This window comes from Cuculus canorus, chromosome 39, assembly GCF_017976375.1.
Source record: "Cuculus canorus isolate bCucCan1 chromosome 39, bCucCan1.pri, whole genome shotgun sequence".
Taxonomy (NCBI): Eukaryota; Metazoa; Chordata; class Aves; order Cuculiformes; family Cuculidae; genus Cuculus; species Cuculus canorus.
Genome location: NC_071439.1, coordinates 829,554 through 849,525, shown reverse-complemented (window position 1 = coordinate 849,525; position 19,972 = coordinate 829,554). Strand labels below are relative to the sequence as shown.

General features: G+C 59.6%; 3 protein-coding genes across 4 annotated transcripts; 2 read left to right on the top strand and 1 right to left on the bottom strand.

The window, feature by feature from the left end:
• Positions 1–1,307: 1,307 nt before the first annotated feature.
• LOC128850166 (geranylgeranyl transferase type-2 subunit alpha-like) lies at positions 1,308–9,677 on the bottom strand. Of its 2 annotated transcripts, XM_054053154.1 has the most exons (16): positions 9,622–9,677; positions 8,468–8,569; positions 7,494–7,609; positions 6,976–7,142; positions 6,152–6,313; positions 5,673–5,756; positions 5,019–5,101; positions 4,797–4,901; positions 4,392–4,491; positions 4,239–4,290; positions 3,608–3,696; positions 3,420–3,508; positions 3,101–3,214; positions 2,327–2,440; positions 1,969–2,056; positions 1,308–1,464 (listed from the first exon to the last, which is right to left on the bottom strand). In XM_054053154.1, exons 1-16 carry the CDS (start codon positions 9,622–9,624, stop codon positions 1,325–1,327), a joined length of 1,608 nt encoding a protein of 535 aa, XP_053909129.1. In that variant the 5' UTR covers positions 9,625–9,677; the 3' UTR covers positions 1,308–1,324. The 2 variants fall into 2 exon arrangements, with proteins under 2 accessions (XP_053909129.1, XP_053909130.1); XM_054053155.1 differs by lacking the exon at positions 5,673–5,756.
• A 108-nt stretch (positions 9,678–9,785) lies between these two features.
• Positions 9,786–16,416, top strand: LOC128850160 (nucleolar protein 9-like). Its single transcript, XM_054053146.1, has 11 exons — positions 9,786–9,981; positions 10,658–11,050; positions 11,760–11,867; positions 11,988–12,105; positions 12,201–12,387; positions 13,201–13,341; positions 13,758–13,862; positions 14,142–14,360; positions 15,041–15,146; positions 15,221–15,403; positions 16,305–16,416. Exons 1-10 carry the CDS (start codon positions 9,870–9,872, stop codon positions 15,316–15,318), a joined length of 1,587 nt encoding a protein of 528 aa, XP_053909121.1. The 5' UTR covers positions 9,786–9,869; the 3' UTR covers positions 15,319–15,403; positions 16,305–16,416.
• Positions 16,359–17,858, top strand: LOC128850161 (H/ACA ribonucleoprotein complex subunit 3-like). Its single transcript, XM_054053148.1, has 2 exons — positions 16,359–16,499; positions 17,504–17,858. Exons 1-2 carry the CDS (start codon positions 16,446–16,448, stop codon positions 17,642–17,644), a joined length of 195 nt encoding a protein of 64 aa, XP_053909123.1. The 5' UTR covers positions 16,359–16,445; the 3' UTR covers positions 17,645–17,858.
• The last annotated feature ends 2,114 nt before the right edge of the window (positions 17,859–19,972 follow it).

Sequence of the window (19,972 nt, the reverse complement as noted above, 5' to 3'; positions counted from 1 at the left end):
CCCAGTAACCCCAGTTTCCCCCTCCTTACCTTCCCAGTGCTCCCAGTTTGCCCAATAACCCCCTCCCAGTAACCCCAGTTCCCCCTTTCAGCTGCCCCATTGCCCTCTCCCAGTGCTCCCAGTACCTCCCAGTGCTCTCAATGCCCTCAACTCACTGGTGCCGGGAAACCAGGGGGGCGGGGTCAATGAAGGGGCGGAGTCAACGCTGGCCACGCCCCCTATTGCCCCACACTTGGAGGGGGGGGGGCAATGGCTCACTATGTGGCAATGGGTGTCTATGGGGTGAGGCAATGGCTCACTATGTGGCAATGGCTGCCTATGGGGTGGGTAATGGCTCACTATGTGGCAAATGGGTCTATGGGGTTGGTAATGGCTCACTATGTGGCAAAGGGAGCCTATGGGGTTGGTAATGGCTCACTATGTGGCAATGGGTCTATGGGGTGGGTAATGGATCACTATGTGGCAATGGGCGCCTATGGGGTGGGGCAATGGATCACTTTTTGGCAAGGCTGCCGTGGGGCGAGGTGTGGGGCAGGGAGAACGGGTCCTCCTGGTCCCACCCAGCTGTGGCGCAAGCGGGTGACGCTTTGGGGTTTGGCTCTGATGAGGCAACTGGGAGGGACTGGGAGGGGACTGGGAGCACCGGTTTGATGAAGTGGGGGTGGAACACCCCCCCCCCCGTCACAGCCCCCCCCGAACCCCATTCATAAATCCAAACCCCCACTCACTTCCCAGTCCCTCCCAGTGCCTCCCAGTCCTCTCACTTCTCTCCCAGTCCCTCCCAGTGCCCCCATTCCCCCTCTCAGGCCCCCCCCAGTTCCTCCCATTGCCCCCATTCCCCCACCCAGTGCCTCCCAGTCCTCCCACTTCTCTCCCAGTGCCCCCATTTCCCCTCCCAACCCCTCCCAGTTCCTCCCAGTCCCCCCATTCCCCCTCCCAGTCCCCCCCTTCCCTCATTGCCCCCTCCCAGTCCCTCCCATTCATACATCTCTGCCTCATTCAAACCCTTTATTGACCGCCGAGGGGGCGTGGTCAAGAAAAGGGGGCGTGGCCAAGAGATAAAGTTAACCCATGGGGAAGGGGCGTGGCCAGCGCTGTAAAGGGGCTCAATAGGAAAGGGGGCGTGGCCAAAAGCCAGGTATGGGCTAGCCGTAAGGGGGCATGGCCAAGAGAAAGGGGGCGTGGCCAAGACGATGAATGGAGCTGTGGGGGAAAGGGGGTGGGGCCAACACAGGCAATAGGGGTAAAGGGGCGTGGCCAAAAGGAGATAAATAAGGGTCCAAGTGCCCCCCCCCCCCCCCGCCCCTTCCCCCCAATATTCCAATCAGGCAATGGTGACGCCCGGGAGGATGTGGGCGAGGCTGGAGGTGACCTGGGGGTGGGCGGCCATGGCGGTGGCGTCCAGGCGGAGGCGGGTGAGGCGCGGGCAGGCGGCCAGCGGGGCTAGCGAGGGGAGGGTGATGGCTACCAGGGGAGGGGTCAAGGAAGCCACATCCTGAGGAGCCACGGACCTCCCAGTACCTCCAGTCCCCCTCCCAGTACCTCCCAGTGACCCCAGTCCCCCTCCCAGTACCTCCAGTCCCCTTCCCAGTACCTCCCAGTGCCCCCAGTCCCCCTCCCAGTACCTCCAGTCCCCCTCCCGGTGCCCCCAGTCCCCCTCCCAGCCCCCCCAGTCCCTCCCAGCACCCTCAATAACCCGCCCAGTCCCCCTCCCAGCCCCCCGAATCCCCCTCCCAATCCCTCCCAGCACCCCATTCCCCTTCCCAGCGCCCCCAGTCCACCCTCCCAGTCCCTCCCAGCACCCTCAATACCCCTCCCAGTCCCTCCCAGCCCCCCCGATCCCCCTCCCAGTCCCTCCCAGCCCCCCCAATGCCCCTCCCAATCCCTCCCAGCACCCCATTCCCCTTCCCAGCCTCCCCAGTCCCCCCTCCCAGTCCCTCCCAGTGCCCCCAGTTGCCCCCCGGATACGGTTCCCTTCCAGGTTCAGCTCCTCCAGGCAGGGCAGTGGGGGGAACCCTCGCAGCGAGGTGATGGCATTGTGTGACGCATCCAGCACCTGGAGGAGGGGGAAGGAACGGGACACAAAGCGAGGAGTGGGGGACCTCCAAAAAAAACCCCTGGAGACCACCCCAAAACCTTCTGCCCCACTCAATGCTCTTATTCCCCCCCAAACCCCTCTATTCCCCCCCCAAACCCCTATAATCTCACCCCAAATGCTCCTATTCCCTCCCCAAACCCCCTCTAATCCCCCCCAAACCCCCTCTCATCCCCCCCCAAACCCACTCTGATCTCCCCCAAAACCTCCGTGGCCCCTCCAGCCCCACACCTTGAGGCGCCGCATGGCCCCCAAGTTAGGGGGCAGAGCCCTCAGGCGGTTCCCGCTCACGTCCAGCTCCGTCACCAGCGCCAAACGCTCCGGCAGTGCCAGCACCGACAGAGCCTGGAGGGGGAAGAAGGGCAAGGAAAGGGTTAAAGGGCAAGGAGGTGGCAATGGGGGTCTATGGGGTGGGCAATGGCTCACTATGTGGCAATGGGAGCCTAGGGGGTTGGTAATGGCTCACTATGTGACAAAGGGAAAGTCTGTGGGCTGGGCAATGGCTCACTATGTGGCAAAGGGAGCCTATGGGGTGGGTAATGGCTCACTATGTGGCAATGGGGGTCTATGGGGTGGGCAATGGCTCACTATGTGGCAATGGGGGTCTATGGGGTGGGCAATGGCTCACTATGTGGCAATGGGGGTCTATGGGGTGGGCAATGGCTCACTATGTGGCAAAGGGAGCCTATGGGGTGGGCAATGGCTCACTATGTGGCAATGGGAGCCTATGGGGTGGGTAATGGCTCACTATGTGGCAGTGGGGGTCTATGGGGTTGGTAATGGCTCACTATGTGGCAAAGGGAGCCTATGGGGTTGGTAATGGCTCACTATGTGGCAATGGGAGGCTATGGGGTGGGGTAATGGCTCACTATGTGGCAATGGGAGGCTATGGGGTGGGGTAATGGCTCACTATGTGGCAAAGGGAGCCTATGAGGGTTGGGAATGGCTCACTATGTGGCAAAGAGATCAAACCCTTAAGGCCCTCCCACCTCCAGCCCCACACACCTTCCTTTGGAGGCAGAGTCTGCCCTGCTGGGTCTCAGCCCGGAGCAGCCCCAGGGCCACCTCGGCCCGCGAGGCCACGTCAGCCACAAAGCCGCCCCGCAGCGGGTCCGCCTCCTGGGGGAGGCCCACGGCCAGTTAGACACAACCAGTTTGACCAGTAACCCCCCTCCCAGTAACCTCAGGTTGCCCCCTTCCCGACCTCCCACCCCTCCCAGCTCTCCCAGTAACCTCAGTTCCGCACTCCCCAGCCTCCCACCCCTCCCAGTACCCCTCCGCGTCCTCTCCCAGTTGCCCCAGTCCCTCCCAGTGCCATCCTCACCTGCAGCGCTCGCAGGCAGCGCCGGATCTCGTCCTCATGCGCCAGCGGATCCAGCACGGAGAGGAGCAGCACCAGGGTCAGAAGGCAGCCTGGGAGCCCAAAACAGATCCAGGAGGAATCTGTCGGGGGGATCCTAGGATCTGGGGGTCCAGGGGGATCCTGGATTTGGGGGGGGGATGTGCCCCAACCTCGGCTCTGCGGCTCCAGATCCAGCAGCTCCCGGCACGTCCCCACCAGCTCCTCCAGGACCTCTGGGTCGGTCACACCAACCTCGGGCCTAAGGGGTGAGCAATGGATCACTATTTGGCAGTGGGATGAGATAATGGCTCACTATGTGGCAAAGGGGGCCCTATGGGGCGGGATAATGGCTCACTATGTGGCAAAGGGGGCCCTATGGGGCGGGATAATGGCTCACTATGTGGCAAAGAGGCCTTATGGGGCGGGATAATGGCTCACTATGTGGCAAAGGGGAGTCCAAGGGATGAGATAATGGCTCACTATGTGGCAAAGGGGGCCCTATGGGGCGGGATAATGGCTCACTATGTGGCAAAGGAGGCCCTATGGGGCGGGATAATGGCTCACTATGTGGCAAAGAGGCCCTATGGGGCGGGATAATGGCTCACTATGTGGCAAAGGGGGGTCCAAGGGATGAGATAATGGCTCACTATGTGGCAAAGAGGGCCCTATGGGCTGGGCAATAGCTCACTATTTGGCAGAGCGCCTACTGGGGTATTGAAAGAAGAGGCGGAACCTCACTCTGATTAACATAGCGTGGCTTAATTGCAACAGCCAAACTTAACGAGGAGGGGAGGGGCTTACCAGAAGAGCTCCCGCAACACGATTGACTCCTGCCACCAGGCCTCGTCCTCATCTGGGAAGATACGCGTGGGGTTAAGGCAGGATAGGGTTAAAAAGAGGTGTGGCTTGTGTAAAAGGGGCGTGGTTTGTGTAAAAGGGGGCGTGGCTTCTTACCTGCTTGCAGCGTCACCTCATGGTGGGCAGGGCCGGGTTCCCAGGTGACACGGATGTGGAGGCTGGAGGGCGGAGAAGGGTCCGGAGGGAGGTCCCAGAGCTGTAGGATTCATTAAGGAACGTTCCAGAATGGAGACACCCCAACCTCCTGTCTCACAGCTCCCTCTGCCACATAGCGAGCCATTCACCCACCCCATCGACCGCTGCCTTGCCACATAGTGAGCCATTACCAACCCCATAGGCCCTCCATTGCCACATAGTGAGCCAATAACCACTCCATAGACCCCCCCATTGCCACATAGTGAGCCATTGTCCACCCCATAGGCCCCCCTTTGCCACACAGTGAGCCATTCCGCACCCCACAGGCTCTGTCCCTTGTCCCCAAGCCCCGTCCCCTCCAGGTACCCAGGTGAGGCCGGGGCGAGGCCACCCCTCCCCAGAGCGCCACGTCGTCCCCTCCACGGTGGAGCCGTTCAGTGTCACCGACAGCGCCGACTGTCCCGATCCCACCTGTGGGAAGCGTGGGGTCAGGGGGACCCCCAGGGCTTTGGCCTGGGGTGGGGGGGAGACAGGGACAGAAGGCTTTTTGGGGGACACACACACACGTGGATGGAGATCCGGGCTCACCAGGACTGGGCGGGAGAAGACGGCTGCCAAGGTCGCATCCTCACGGTTGACGTAAAGGCAAAGGATCCTCGGTGGAGGAGAAGCTGTTGGGAAGCAGCCAGAGAGGCTTGGGGGGAGACCCAGAGGGGTTTGAGGGAGATCCAGAGGGGTTTGGGAGGCACCCAGAGGGGTTTGGGGAGGATCTAAGGGCGGTTGGGGGGATCCAGAGGGGTTTGGGGGGCATCCAGAGGGGCTTGGGGGCATCTGGAGAGGTTTGGGGGGCATCCAGAGGGGCTTGGGGGGGACCCAGAGGGGCTTGGGGGGGATCTAGGGGTGGTTGGGGGGATCCAGAGGGGTTTGGGGGGCATCCAGAGGGGCTTGGGGGGGACCCAGAGGGGTTTGGGGGGGACCTAGGGGCGGTTGGGGGGATCCAGAGGGGTTTGGGGGGCATCCAGAGGGGTTTAGGGGGGACCCAGAGGGGCTTGGGGTGGATCTAGGGGCGGTTGGGGGGATCCAGAGGGGTTTGGTGGGCATCCAGAGGGGCTTGGGGGCATCTGGAGAGGTTTGGGGGGCATCTGGAGGGGTTTGGGGGGATTTGGGGGGGATATAAAGGGGTTGGGAGGCATCCAAAGGGGTTTGGGGGGGACCCAGGGGGGTTTGGGGGGGCAGCCGTACCCCGAGAGAGGATGCAGCGCAGGTAAACCCAAGCGCTTTGGTCGTTGGGGTCGGTGAAGACTGCGTTCTGCACCAGCTCCAGCTCTAAGGGGGGGCGCAAAAGGGGGAGTCGGGGTGGCGGGGGGACCCGGCGGTTTTCGGGGAGACCCAGGGGGGTTTTGGGGGGGCAGAAAGAGAGAGGGGAACCAAAATGGGGCGGAACTGAAGTGCAGGGGTGCGGGGAAGTGATTGCAGGGGGCACCGAGGCACCTGGGGGGCAGGAAAGGAGGGGGCACCGGGGCAAAGATGTCTCCCAGTTCCCTCCCAGTCCCTGTATTCTCCCTCCCAGCTCCTCCAGTCCATCCCAGTTCCCCTCCAGTCCCTCCCAGTGCCCCCCACACCCTTCCCAGTGCTCCCATTCCCCCTCTCAGTCCCTCCCAGTGCCCCTCATACCCTTCCCAGTGCCCCCCATACCCTTCCCAGTCCCTCCCAGTGCTCACCGTGCCGCAAGCGGCCCGTTTCCAGTTTGCCCAGTAAGCGCCCGCGGTGGTGCCAGGCAGAGAAGTTGGAGAAGTCGCGGGCGAGGAGCTCAGCGGCAAACGCCAGTTCGGCTTCAGCGTCCTCAGCGCCCGCCAGTGCTCGCCGGTGCTCCCAGGCATGGACTGGGGACACCAGTAACCAGCAGTTACAAACCAGTAACGCCCCCCAATAAAACCAGTAAAACTTCTCATCTCTAAACCCCACTCCCAGTACAAACCAGTAACCTTCAGAACCAAAAAAGGCCACTTGCGGTACAAACCAGCCCCCAGTCCCCCTCCCAGCACACCCCAGTGCCTCCATTCCACCTCCCAGTCCCTCCCAGTCTCTCCCAGTCCCTCCCAGCACTCCCATTCCCCATTACCACACAGCGAACCATCACCCACTCCACAGACCTCCCTTTGCCACATAGTGAGCCATTACCCACCCCACAGACCCCCCTTTGCCACATAGTGAGCCATTACCAACCCCACAGGCCCCCCTTTGCCACATAGTGAGCCATTACCCACCCCATAGACCCCCTTTTGCCACATAGTGAGCCATTACCCACCCCATAGACCTCCCCCTGCCACATAGTGAGCCATTACCCACCCCACAGACCCCCCTTTGCCACATAGTGAGCCATTACCAACCCCATAGGCCCCCCTTTGCCACATAGTGAGCCATTACCCACCCCATAGACCCCCTTTTGCCACATAGTGAGCCATTACCCACCCCATAGACCTCCCCCTGCCACATAGTGATCCCCGGCCCCTCCCAGTGCCTCCCAGTGCCTCCCAGTGCTCACAGTTGCGCGGGTCGGCTCCCAGTAGGCGCTCGCAGAGCCGTCGCTCGCCGGGGATCGGGGACGGGGGGGGAGCCCGTGCCAGGACCCAGGCACGGTGATGCCAGGCGCCGTACGACTTGGGGTTCACCGCCAGGCACGTCCCGGCGAACGCCAGCTCCGACTGCACCCTGCCAACCAGTATAAACCAGTTACAAACCAGTACAGACCAACAAACAGCAAAACAAATCAGTATACGTCAACGTGGCCGAGTAAAGAACAGTGCCTCCCCTTTTCTGCCCAGTACAGACCAATTTAGGCCAGTATAAATTAGTACAGACCACCCCACTCCCCACCAGTGCCCCCATTTCCCCTCCCAGTTCCTCCCAGTACCCCAATTCTCCCTCCCAGTCGCTCCCAGTGCCCCTATTCCCACTCCCAGTGCCCCCATTCCCACTCCCAGTGCCCCCATTCCCCCTCTCAGTCCCTCCCAGTGCCCCTGTCCCCTTCCCAGTGCCCCCAGTCCCCCTTCCCAGTCTCACCAGTCCTCAGACTGGGCGGGCAGGGCTCTCCGGCGCAGGTTCCAGCACGTCCCCACGTCGGGGTTTGCCGCCAGCACGGCGCCCGTCAGCGCCAGCACCTCGTCCGGCGGCGCCTCCTGCGGGCAACAAAGGGGTTAACGGGCAGGGGGAACCCCCTCCCAGTTCAAACCAGTAACCCTCCTCACCCCCCCCCCGACCCCTCCCAGTTCAAACCAGTAACACTCCTTGCGCCACCTTGATTGGTAGCGCCTCGTGCCATCCCGGCTAACAAAGGGTTAAAGGCCAAGGGGTGGGCAACAAGGGGTTAAAGAGCTCCCAGTTCAAACCAGTAACCCTCCTCACCCCAAAAAGCCCCTCCCAGTTCAAACCAGTAACCCTCCTCACCCCAAAAAAGCCCCTCCCAGTTCAAACCAGTAACCCTTCTCGCCCCCGAAAACCCTCTCCTGGTTCAAACCAGTAACCCTCCTCACCCCAAAATCCCTCTCCCAGTTCAAACCAGTAACCCTCATCGCCCCAAAAAACACCTTCCAGTACTTCCCAGTACCGCCCAGCATCCCCAGTCCCCCTCCCAGTGCCCCCCAGCTCCATTTCAGTCTCTCCCAGTGCCGCCCAGTCCCCTCCCAGTCTCTCAGTGACCCTCGTTTCCCCTCCCAGCGTCCCCCAGTCCCCCTCTACCCCCTCCCAGTCACTCCCAGTGCCCCCATTTCCCCTCCCAGTCTTCCCCAGTCCCCCTCTAGCCCCCTCCCAGTTGCTCCCAGTGTGCCCCAGTCCCCTCCCAGTGCCCCTATTTCCCTTCCCAGTTGCTCCCAGTTCCCCCCCAGTCCCTTCACAGTGCCACTATGTCCGCCCAATCCTGCCTACCTTGCCTTCAACTCCTTCTCAGTACCTCCCAGTGCTTCCCAGTATCCTTGTGTGTCCCTCAGTCACTCCCAGTGCCCCCATTCCCCTTCCCAGTCCCTCCCAGTATGGGGTACCTTGCCCAGCAAGGTGGTCATGGCCGACCGGTAAAGCCGAAGCTTCTCCTCTCGCTGCCGGCGGCGAGCGGCGTCCGGCGAGCGCACCTTCAGCCGTCCGTGCTGGATGGGACTGGGGGTTACTGGGAGGTACTGGGGGGCACTGGGAGGGGGCTGGGGGGGACAGAGCGGCACTGGGAGGCACTGGGAAGGGATTGGCTGGGAAGTAGGGAGGACTAAAGGAGACATAGGGGCACTGGGACAGACTGGGAGGGGACTGGGAGAGACTGGGGGGGGGATTCGGGGGGTCAGAGGGGCACTGGGAGGTACTGGGAGGAATTGGGAGGCACTGGGAAGGGACTGAAGAGAGACTAGAGAGGATTGGGGGGACTGGGGCGCACTGGGACAGACTGGGAGGGTACTGGGAGGGGATTGGAGGGGACACAGGGATACTGGTAGGGACTGGGGGGGAACTGGGAAGCATTGCGATGGACTGAGGGGGAATTGGGGGCACTGGGGGGCAACTGGGAGGAACTGGAATGCACTGAGGGGGAACAGGAGGGTACTGAGAGGGGCTGGGGGGGAACTGGGGAGGACTGGGATGAACTGGGAGGCACTGGGAGGGAGCTGAGAGGCACTGCGGTGGAATTGGGGGAGCACTGGGGGGAACTGGGATGTACTGGTGGGGGAACTGGGACGAACTGAAGGGCACTGAGAGGGACTGGGGGGGAACCCGAGGAGCACTGGGGTGAACTGGGAGGCACTGGGATGGACTGGGGGGAATAGGGCAGCACTGGGATGGATTGAGGGGGAACTGGGATGTACTGGTGGGAACTGGGATGTACTGGTGGGGGAACTGGGACGAACTGAAGGGCACTGAGAGGGACTGGGGGGGAACCCGAGGAGCACTGGGGTGAACTGGGAGGCACTGGGATGGACTGGGGGGAATAGGGGGGCACTGGGATGAACTGAGGGGGAACTGGGATGTACTGGTGGGAACTGGGATGTACTGGTGGGGGAACTGGGACGAACTGAAGAGCACTGAGAGGGACTGGGGGGGAACCCGAGGAGCACTGGGGTGAACTGGGAGGCACTGGGATGGACTGGGAGGGGAACTGAGGGGAACTGAGGGGGTGTCTGGGGGGAACTGGGCGGGGCACGAGGCGCTCCCTCACCATAGCGGCAGCTCCGGGCTCTCCGGTAGCGGAACCGGAAGCGGAAGTGGGGCGGGGTTGGCGGGGGGAAATGGGCGGGGCTATGCGGGCGCGTTGCATGCTGGGATACAACGAGGCAGCCCCCCCCCCCCCCGCCCCTTCGCCGCCATTTTGCTCCTCCCTCGCCGCCATTTTGCTCCTCCCCCCATACACCCGCTTTATTTTTGCCTCCAGGCGCGTTTATCGCCTTTATCGCTCCTTTTTGCGCTATGGGGGTGCGGAGGCGGCCCCGCAGTGAGGCCAGGCTGGACCCTGAGACCGCCGAGTATTTCCGAAGGGCCCTGGAGACGTTGGAAGGAGGGCTGAACGCGGAGGAGCTGAGTGAGTGGGGTTTTGGGGCTCCTTGATGGGGTTTTGGGGCTCCCTGAAGGGGATTATAGGTCAGTGAGGAGATTTTGGGGCTCCCTGAAGGGGATTATAGGTCAGTGAGGAGATTTTGAGGCTCCCTGAGGGGGCTTTTGCGTCAGTGAGGAAGTTTAGGGTCCCCCTGAGGGGGCTTTGGGATCAGTGAAGAGATTTTGGGGCTCCCTGAAGGGGATTATGGGTCAGTGAGGAGATTTTGGGGCACCCTAAAGGGGTTTTAGGGTCTATGAGGGGATTTTGGGGCTCCCTGAGGGGAGATTTGGGGCCCTACGGGGTAATATTTATGGAATTATGGGGCAATTAAGTAGTAATTCTTGAGATTATTTTTGGAAGGTGTTTTTGGGGGTGATATTTATGTAGTTTTGGGGTAACCCAATAATAATTCCTGTGTGTCTGTTTTTAGAAGGTGTTTTTTGGGGGTAGTTTTGTACTTTTTGGATAACAGAGTACTTATTAAGTAGTAATTTCTGCGTTTCTGTTTCTAGAAGGGGGGTTTGGGGCCATATTTATGCATTTTTGGGGTATAAAGTGAGCAAAACACACTTATGTTTATTTTTAGGAGGTGTCTTTGGAGGAATAAGCGTTCTTTTTTGGGGGTGACGACTTACCGCTCCCCATTTCTCTCTCCCCGCAGCCCTCTTTGCCCCCAACGTCCTCTTGGAAGGGGTGTCATCGATGCCGGAGGCAGCGTTGGACGCGTGGGGCTCGCGGGTGCTGCAGGCACTGGCGCCGCGGGCGCCGCTGGGGATGTTGGGGCGACTCTTGGCACCCCTGGTTTTGGGGGGCCTCGGGGGACCTTCGGGGCACCCGCTGGGGGCTCGGGTGCTAGAGGCGGCGCTGGGACGGGTGCCGGCGGCGCTGGAGGAGGAAGAGGAGAACGGAGAAGGCGCGAGGAAGGCGGTGACGGAAGCCGTTGCGCAGCTGGCGGTGGCGGTGAGGGACGACGTGGTGGCTTTCGCCCGGCACCCGGCCGGGAGCTTCGTGGTGCGGGCGCTGCTGCGGGTGCTCGGGGGGGTCACGGAGGCAGGTGAGGCGGTTGGGGAGTTTGGGAAGGGGAATTAGGGGGTGATCGGGTGAGGTTTGAGGGGCTCCGGAGGCTCTCGGGGCAATTTGGGGGCCATCTGAGGCGGTTTTGGGGAGGGCTGAAGGAGGTTTTGAGGTCATCGAGGGATGTTTGAGGGGGTCTGGAGGCTCTGAGGGGGTGGTTAAGGGGCATCAGGGGCAGTTTGGGGGGGCTGAAGGAGGTTTTTGGGTGATTGGGGAAGGTTTGAGGAAGGCCTGGAGGCTCTCAGGGAGGTTTGGGGGCACGTGGGGCAGTTTGAGGGGACAGGAGGAGGTTTTTGGGGTGATTGGGGGGAGGTTTGAGGGGCTCTGGAAGCTCTCAGGGGGTGGTTAGGAGCCATCTGGGGCAGTTTGAGAGGGCTGAAGGAGGTTTTGGGGTGATTGGGGGAAGGTTTGAGGGGCTCTGGAGGCTCTCGGGGTGGTTTGGGGGCACCAGGGGCAGTTTGGGGGGGCTGAAAGAGGTTTTGGGGTGAATGGGCCTCAGGGGGGACATTGGGGGCTCTGGGGGGCAAAAGGGAGATTCGGGGGGGTCTATGTTGGATCGATTTTGGGGGGTTCTGGGGGAGGTTTGGGGGCAATTAGAGGGGTCTGGGGTAGCTTGGGGGGAGGTTGTGTGTCATTAATTGGGTGAAGTAGTTAATTAACAAGGATGTATTGCTCTGCTTCCCCCCCAGGAGCCCCTCAGCTGGGGGCGTGGCCAAAGGACAAGGGGGCGGGGCTTCCCCCCTCCTTCCAGCCCCTCCTGGACCAATTAGCGCAGGCCTTTGAGGACCACCTGCCCTGTGAGCACTCCCCCGACCTCGCTAATTACCTCTCCTGACTCTTCTAATTATCTCTTATTCCCTCTAATTACCTCCAACCCCTCTAATTATCTCCAACCCCGCTAATTACCCCCCCCGCAGCGCTGCAGTCCCCGGCATCCGCCAGCCTCTGCCTGCAGGGGGCGCTGCAGGCACTGCACCACAGCCGTCCCAGTGCCTGTGCGCACCTCTGTGACGCTGTCCTCAGCTGCGCTGGAGGGTGAGTGACAGCCACACGCTCCGCCCCCTCCCCTCGAGGCTCTGCCCCCTCCCCTCAAGGCTCCGCCCACCCCCTATCCCTTTCCCCCCCCCCAGCTCCTTGGTCTTGGGGCTGCAGGACCCCGAGCGCAGCCGGCTACTGGAGGCGGCCATGACGGTAGCCGAGCCTGGCGTCCTGCGCCAGCTCTTCCTGCAGCTGAAGGGGAACCTGCGGGCCGTGGCCGAGCACCGCGTGGCCAATCACGGGCTGCAGCGCCTGCTGGAACGCGCCCCCGAGGACGTGGTAGGCAGGGCTGGTGGGTGGGGGGGATTTGGGGCTCCCTGGTGGGGTATGGGGGCTCCCTGAGGGGGTTTTGTGACTCAGTGTGGGTGTTTGGGGTTCCCTGAGCAGTTTTTGGGACTCCATGAGGGGGTTTTGAGACTCAGTGTGGAGGTTTGGGGGCTCCCTGAGGGGGTTTTGTGACTCACTGTGGGGGTTTAGGGTTCGCTGAGCAGTTTTTGGGGCTCCCTGAGGGGGTTTTGTGACTCAATGTGGGGGTTTGGGGTTCGCTGAGCAGTTTTGGGGGCTCCATGAGGGGGTTTTGTGACTCAATGTGGGGGTTTGGGGTCCGCTGAGCAGTTTTTGGGGGCTCCCTGAGGGGGTTTTGTGACTCAATGTGGGGGTTTGGTGTTCACTGAGCAGTTTTTGGGGCTCCCTGAGGGGGTTTTGTGACTCAATGTGGGGGTTTGGGGTTCGCTGAGCAGTTTTTGGGGGCTCCCTGAGGGGGTTTTGTGACTTAATGTGGGGGTTTGGGGTTCGCTGAGCAGTTTTTGGGGGCTCCCTGAGGGGGTTTTGTGACTCAATGTGGGGGTTTGAGGTTCACTGAGCAGTTTTTGGGGCTCAGTGAGGGATTTTTGGGTCTCCCTGATGGGATTTCGGGGCCTGTGTGAGGATTTTGGGGCTCTCTGAGGGGAATGTGGGGTTCTCTGAGGGGGTCTTTGAGGCTCCCGGAGGGCTTTTGGAGCCTCTTTAGGGGATTTTGGTATCTCTGAGAGATTTGGGTGTCTTTCTGAGCGTATTTAACGTTATCCCTGTCGGCTTTTTTCCCCACTACAGATTCAGGAGGTGCTTTCGGAACTGGGACCGGCGCTGTCAGAGCCGTTGGTCCGGGGCCACCCCGGGGTCCTCACGGCTTTGATGGGTGCCTGCAGGCGCTGCCCTGCGCTCCAGCACGAGGCGCTGCGCTACCTGCTGCAGGTAGGCCACGCCCCCATCTTTGGGCCACGCCCCCATCTTTGGGCCACGCCCCCATGCCATAATACACTCTGACCTAAGTGGGCATCCCTTGTGGCCACGCCCCTCTCCCCGTGTGGCCACGCCCCTCTCCCCGTGTGGCCACGCCCCTCTCCCCGTGTGGCCACGCCCCTCTCCCCGTGTGGCCACGCCCCTCTCCCCGTGTGGCCACGCCCCTCTCCCCGTGTGGCCACGCCCCTCTCCCCGTGTGGCCACGCCCCTCTCCCCGTGTGGCCACGCCCCTCTCCCCGTGTGGCCACGCCCCTCTCCCCGTGTGGCCACGCCCCCTTTGCCCCCCCACAAACCCTTGGTGCTCCACATGGTCTTAATGCTCCTCCGTGGATGTGGGAGTTACGGACCTTCTTTTCTTTCTCCAACAGGCATTTGGGTGCTGGGAGCCTTCGGAGCGGCGCCGGAGCTGCCTGGGACCCCTGGCCACGCTCCGGCCCTTTGGGAATGGGGACACCGAGGGGACGGAGCCTGAGGTGAAAGATATTTATCTTCCAAAGCCCCATTTTCACCCCCTGTTTCTGGGTGGTTTGGGGGGGTCTTTTCTTTCCCCTTGGTAGTTTTTTGTTCCCCTCCAGCCCACTTCTATCCCCCCAAACCCTTTCTGCCTCCCATTTACCACCCAAACCCCTAATTCCACCCCCATTTTTGCGGTCCCCATCAACCTTCTCTTCTCCCAGTTATGTTTCTGCTTCCTCCTTGCTGCTGCCATACTGGTTTTTGCGCCTCCCCAACTGGTTTTCCCTCCCCCACAGGCTGCGTTGGCCGCCGTGGGGCTGCACGGATCCCTCCTCCTGCAGCACCTCCTGCATTTTGGGGACCCGGGCCCGATCCTGGGGGCTTTAATGGCTCTTTCGCCCCCGGCTTTGGTGGCCCTGGCTCGAAGCCCCCCTGGCAGCCACGTCTGGGACGCCATCCTCGCCTCCCCAGCTGTGCCCGCCCGTGCCCGGCGCCGCCTCCTGCGCAAGCTTAAGGTGAGGGGATGGATTTTTGGGGTCAAATGCTTGAGGTTTGGGTCATTTAGGGTGAAATGCTTCAGTTTTCGGTCATTTAGGGGCCAAATCTCTCATTTTAGGGGCAAAATCCCTTGGGTTTGGGTCCATTAGAGGACGAATGTCTCGCTTTAGGGGACAAATGTATCATTTTAAGGGGCGAACGTCTCATTTTAGGGGTGAAATTCTTCACTTTGGTTCATTGGGGGGGGTCAAATCCTTTGGGTTTGGGGCTAAATCTTTCAGGTTTTGGTCCGTTGAGACCAAATGTGTCATTTTGAGGGCTGAATTCCTCATTTTGGCCACAAAATCCTTAATTTTGGCCACAAAATCCTTCATTTTGGGGGCCGGATCCCCCGTTTGTTGGGCAAATCCATTAGTTTTGCATCACTTGTGCCCAAATGTTTCTTTTTGGGGGGTAAAATATTTTGGGTTTGGGACATTTGGGTTCAAATTTTTCTATTTTGGGGTCTTTGGGGATCAAATCTTTTATTTTGGGGGTCAAATGCTTCGGTTTTGGGTCGTTTGGGGCCAAAGCGCTCTACTTTGGGGCCAAACCCTTCATTTTAGAACCAAATTCATGGGGTTTTTTGGGGGCCAAATCCATGGGGGTTTTTGGGGCCAAATCCATGAGTTTTGGGGCCAAACCCTGTGTCCCGCAGGGCCACTTCTTGTCGTTGGCTCGTCACCGCAACGGCAGCCGCGTTCTCGACGCCATCTGGGCTACAGCGCCTGGAGCCACCCGCGACGCCATTGCCCGCGAGCTGGGTGAGCTGTGGGGGAGATGTGGGGCACAGGGGGCAGATATGGGCAGCCCTGACCCCCTTCTTTGTCCCCTTCAGGCCCACAGCGCCAGGCCCTGCTCCACGACCCCCACAGCCGCGCTATTGCCCTCGCGCTTATGGGGCAGAAGCGCCCGCGGGACTCCCTGGAGGACTGAAACCACAGAGAGGGTGCCACAAACAGGCCCCTGCGCGCCGCTCTGCTCCCACTTCCTGCGTTCTGCTGCTCCAGTTCCTTTTAATGTAAATAAAATCATTTTGTTTGGTTTTGGGCTCATTTTGTGGGGGTGTTTTAGTTTGCTTTTGGTGTTTTTGCCCGCATTTTAGGGGGCTTTGTCTGTTTTTAGGGCGTTTTACCTTACTTTTGGGGTCTTTCTGCCCGTTTTTGCCTTTCTGGTGCCAGTTTTGGAGTCTCTCGACTCATTTTTTGGGGGAATTCAGTTTGGGTTTTGGATATTTCTCCCCATTTTAAGGGATTTTAGGGATATTATAGTTTGGTTTTGTGGTCTCTGCCCGATTTGGGGTATGTTAGCTTATTTTGGGATATTTTACCTTAGTTTTTGGGACTCTGGTCCCAGTTTTGGGCCTCTGCGACTCATTTTGGGGCAATTTAGTATGATTTTGGGGATATTTGTCCCCATTTTAAGAGGCTTTGTCTCTTTTGGGGGTATTTTAGCTTGGGTTTGGGGGTTTCTCTGCCCATTTTGAGGACTCGGTGCCCACTTTGAGGTATTTTAGGTTATTTGGGGGGGTCCGTGTGCCTCTTCTTGGGGTATTTCTGCACATTTTGGCGTCATTGTACCTCTTTGGGGGTCGTCGTACCCATTTTTGAGGTCTTTACGTCTATTTTTTCTTCTATTACCCATTTTGGCGTCTCTTTTGGGGCCAAACCTCTCGGTTTTGGGTCCTTTGGGGCCAAATTTCTTGTTTTATGGGCAAAATCCCTCCGTTTTAGGTCATTTGGGGCAAAATCCATTGGGTTTGGGGCCTTTTGGGGGCCAAATCTCTCCTTTTGGATGCCAACTCTGTCATTTTTGGGGGGCATTTCCCTCGGGTTTGGACCATTTGGGGCGAAATCTCGTTTTGGGGGCGAAATTCCTTGGGTTTGGGTTCTGTTTGAGCCCAAATCCCGGCTTTGTGTTAGGCCACGCCCACTTCTGTCAATCACCCGTGAGGCCACGCCCCCTTCCCCGCCCACCAGCTCTTTGCAGAGGGTAAGGCCACGCCCCCTCCCTCGATCCGCCCACTTCCCGTCGTGCCCCGCGGCTTTGCCGCCATTGCCGCCATGTTCCTCCAGTGCTACACGGACGAGCGCGGGGAGCGCGTTTACACCCTGAGGGTGGGTGTGGGGCTGAGGGGCGGAGAGGGCCTTTTAGGGGGTCTGAGGGGGTAGTTGGGGTCAGGGAGGGCCTTTTAGGCGTCTGAGGGGGGGAGTTATGGGACATAGGGGGCAGGGAAGGGCTTTAAGGGGTCTGAGGGGGGAGTTAGGGGGCACGAAGTGCAGTTGTGGGGCACGGAGGGGCTTTTAGAGGTCCGAGGGGGTAGTTGGGGGTCCGAGGGGGTAGTTGGGGTCAGGGAGGGCCTTTTAGGCGTCTGAGGGGGGAGTTATGGGACATAGGGAGCAGTTTGGGGGCAGTTGTGGGGCAGGGAGGTGCTTTAAGGGGTCTGAAGGAGGTAGTTGGGGGTCTGAGGGGGTAATTGGGGGTCTGAGGGGGTAGTTGGGGTCAGGGAGGGGCTTTTTAGGCGTCTGAGGGGGGAGTTATGGGATATAGAGAGCAGTTTGGGGGCAGTTGTGGGGCAGGGAGGTGCTTTAAGGGTCTGAGGGGGTAATTGGGGGTCTGAGCGGGTAGTTGGGGTCAGGGAGGGGCTTTTAGGCATCTGAGAGGGGAGTTATGGGACATAGAGAGCAGTTTGGGGGCAGCTGTGGGACAGGGAGGTGCTTTAAGGGGTCTGAAGGGGTAGTTGGGGGTCTGAGGGGGTAATTGGGGGTCTGAGGGGGTAGTTGGGGTCAGGGAGGGGCTTTTAGGTGTCTGAGGGGGGGAGTTATGGGGCAGGGAGGTGCTTTAAGGAGTCTGAAGTGGGTGAGTTAGGGGTCAGGAAGTGCAGTTGTGGGTCAGGGAGTGATTTGGAGAGCAGTTGTGGGGCTTTTAGTGAAATGAGGGGAGAGTTAAAAGGGGGCCGGAAGGGCAGTTGTGGTGCTTTTAGGGGTCAAAAAGGGGGCAGAAGGAGCGATTGGGGGGCAGTTGTGGGGCAGAAAGGGCAGTTGGGGGGCTTCTAGGGGTCTGCGGGAGCAGTTGTGGGGCAGCTGTGGGTCCTCACTGCCCCCCTTTTCCCTCCCCGCAGAAGCTGTCGCCGTCGGGGCAGCCCACCCGCTCGGCGCACCCAGCGCGCTTCTCGCCCGACGATCGCTTCTCCCGGCACCGCTTGGCACTCAAGCGCCGTTTCGGCCTCCTCCCCACCCAGCAGGCACGGCCGCTGCTCTGAACCCACCCTGGCACCACCGAATCCGGCACTAACGGCTCCAAATCCGGCACCGGCAGCTCCGAATATGACACCGGCACCTCCAAATCTGCCACCGGAACCTCTGAATCCGGCACCGTTGGCTCCGAATCAGGTCCAGCCTCTCCAAACCCATCCCGGCCGCTCTTGAATCCGGCACCGTTGGCTTTGTAAACTCATTGTAGCCTTTCTAAACCTCTGGAAGGTGTCAGAGAGAGTTTGATTTGCCGGCGGTTCTGGTGTTGTCTAAGAGCCTGGATCTCTGGATCTTGTATTTGTGACCTTGGAAGACCAAGCTCTGCGTCTTTGGGGGGGCTCTAGAGGGGTCCTGGGGCGCTCTAGAAGGGTCCTGGGGGGCTCTAGAGGCGTCTTAGAGCCTCTAGAGGGGTCTTGGGGGGCTCTAGAGGCGTCTTAGGGGGCTCTAGAGGGATCCTGGGGGGCTGTAGAGGCTCTAGAGGGGTCTTGGGGGGTTCTAGAGGCGTCTTAGGGGGCTCTAGAGGGGTCCTGGGGCGCTCTAGAGGGGTCTTAGGGGCTCGAGAGGGGTCCTGGGGGACTCTAGAGCGGTCTTGGGGGGGCTCTAGAGGCGTCTTAGGGGTTCTAGAGGGCTCCTGGGGGGCTCTAGAGGGGTCCTGGGGGGCTCTAGAGGGGTCTTGGGGGGCTCCCCCTATACTCCCCCTCCGCTAAAACTCCTATACAGCGGGTTGGCCACGCCTCCTCCGCTATAACCCCCTATACAGCGGGTTGGCCACGCCCCCTCGTTCGCTCCGATTGCTGCTCGGCCACGCCCCCCTCCCTTTGGCCCGTATTGCGCTTTTACCGCTGTCTGCGGTGCTTTGGCCACGCCCCCCTTTGCCGAAGTCTATGCGGTACATTGGCCACGCCCCCGTTAGCCCCATTGGTGCTTGGCCACGCCCCCTCCCCGTTAGCCCCTATTGCTGCTTGGCCACGCCCCCTCCCCCGTTAGCCCCTATTGCTGCTTGGCCACGCCCCCTCCCCGTTAGCCCCTATTGCTGCTTGGTCACGCCCCCTCTAGCCACGCCCCCCTCTCCCTCCTCAGCGCCGCCGCGGGACGCGCCCACGCCCCCCAACCCCTCAGGTAACGGTCTTTCATTCCCGCCCTTTTCACGCCCCGAAATGAGGGGAAACCCTCCCAAAACGAGGGGGTTTCACCCCAAAAACACGAGCGGGTTCGTGGGGGGGGAGGGATGGACCGAAATCGCGGGGTTTTTACCTCAAAACGGCGATTTTTCAGCCCAAAAAGGGCTCCGGGGGCTGCGATGAGGGTGGGTTTGGCCTCAAAGTGGCTGATTTGGCCACGAAACGTCCTTTTTTCCACTCCCAAGTGCTTCTTTTCCCCCCAAACTGCTTCCTTTTCCCCAAAATGACCCTTTTCTTCCCAAAAAATGGTCCTTTTTCGCCGAAAAATGGACCTTTTCCACTCAAAAACGCTCATTTTCCCCCAAAAGAGAGCATTTTCTCCACCAAACCCCATCATCTCTTCCCTTAAAAGCTGATTTTCCTACAAATAGTCTTTTTTTCCTCCTAAAAGCCTCACTTTTCACCCTCAAAAATGACTCTTTTCCCCCTTAACCATTCTTCACCCGCCAAAAAATGGTCCTTTTCTCCACCAAAATGACTCTTTTCCACCAAAAAATGGTCCTTTTCTTCCCCCAAATGGTTCTTTTCCACCAAAAAATAGTCTTTTTCCTTACCAAAACGATCCTTTCCCTCAAAAACACTACTTTTTCCCCCAAAAGAGAGACCTTTTCCCCCCAAACCCCTCATTTTTTCCCTCAAAGTGGCTGATTTTGCCAGAAAACTCTCCTTTTTCCCCCTAAAAGCATCACTTTTCACCCCCAAAATGGCTCTATTTCCCTCAAGCAGCTCTTTCCCCTCTCCAAAATGGTCCTTTTCTCCACCAAAATGACTTTTTTCCACCAAAAAATGGTCCTTTTCTCCCCCAAAATGACTCTTTTCCACCCAAAAATGGTCCTTTTCTCCCCCAAAATGACACTTTTCCACCAAAAAATGGTCCTTTTCTCCCCCAAAATGACTCTTTTCCATCAAAAAATGGTCCTTTTCTCCCCCAAAATGGTTCTTTTCCCAAAAAATATACTCATTTTCCCCCCAAAAATGATCCTTTTTCCTCAAAAACGCTCCTTTATTGCCTGGAAATGCTCCTCTTCCCCCAAAAATGGTATTTTTTTCCTCCAAAATGGTCATTTTCCACCCAAAAAATGGTCCTTTTTCTTAAAAATGCTCCTTTCCATAAAAAAAAAGGTCCTTTTTCCTCCAAAAAAGGTGATCTTTTGT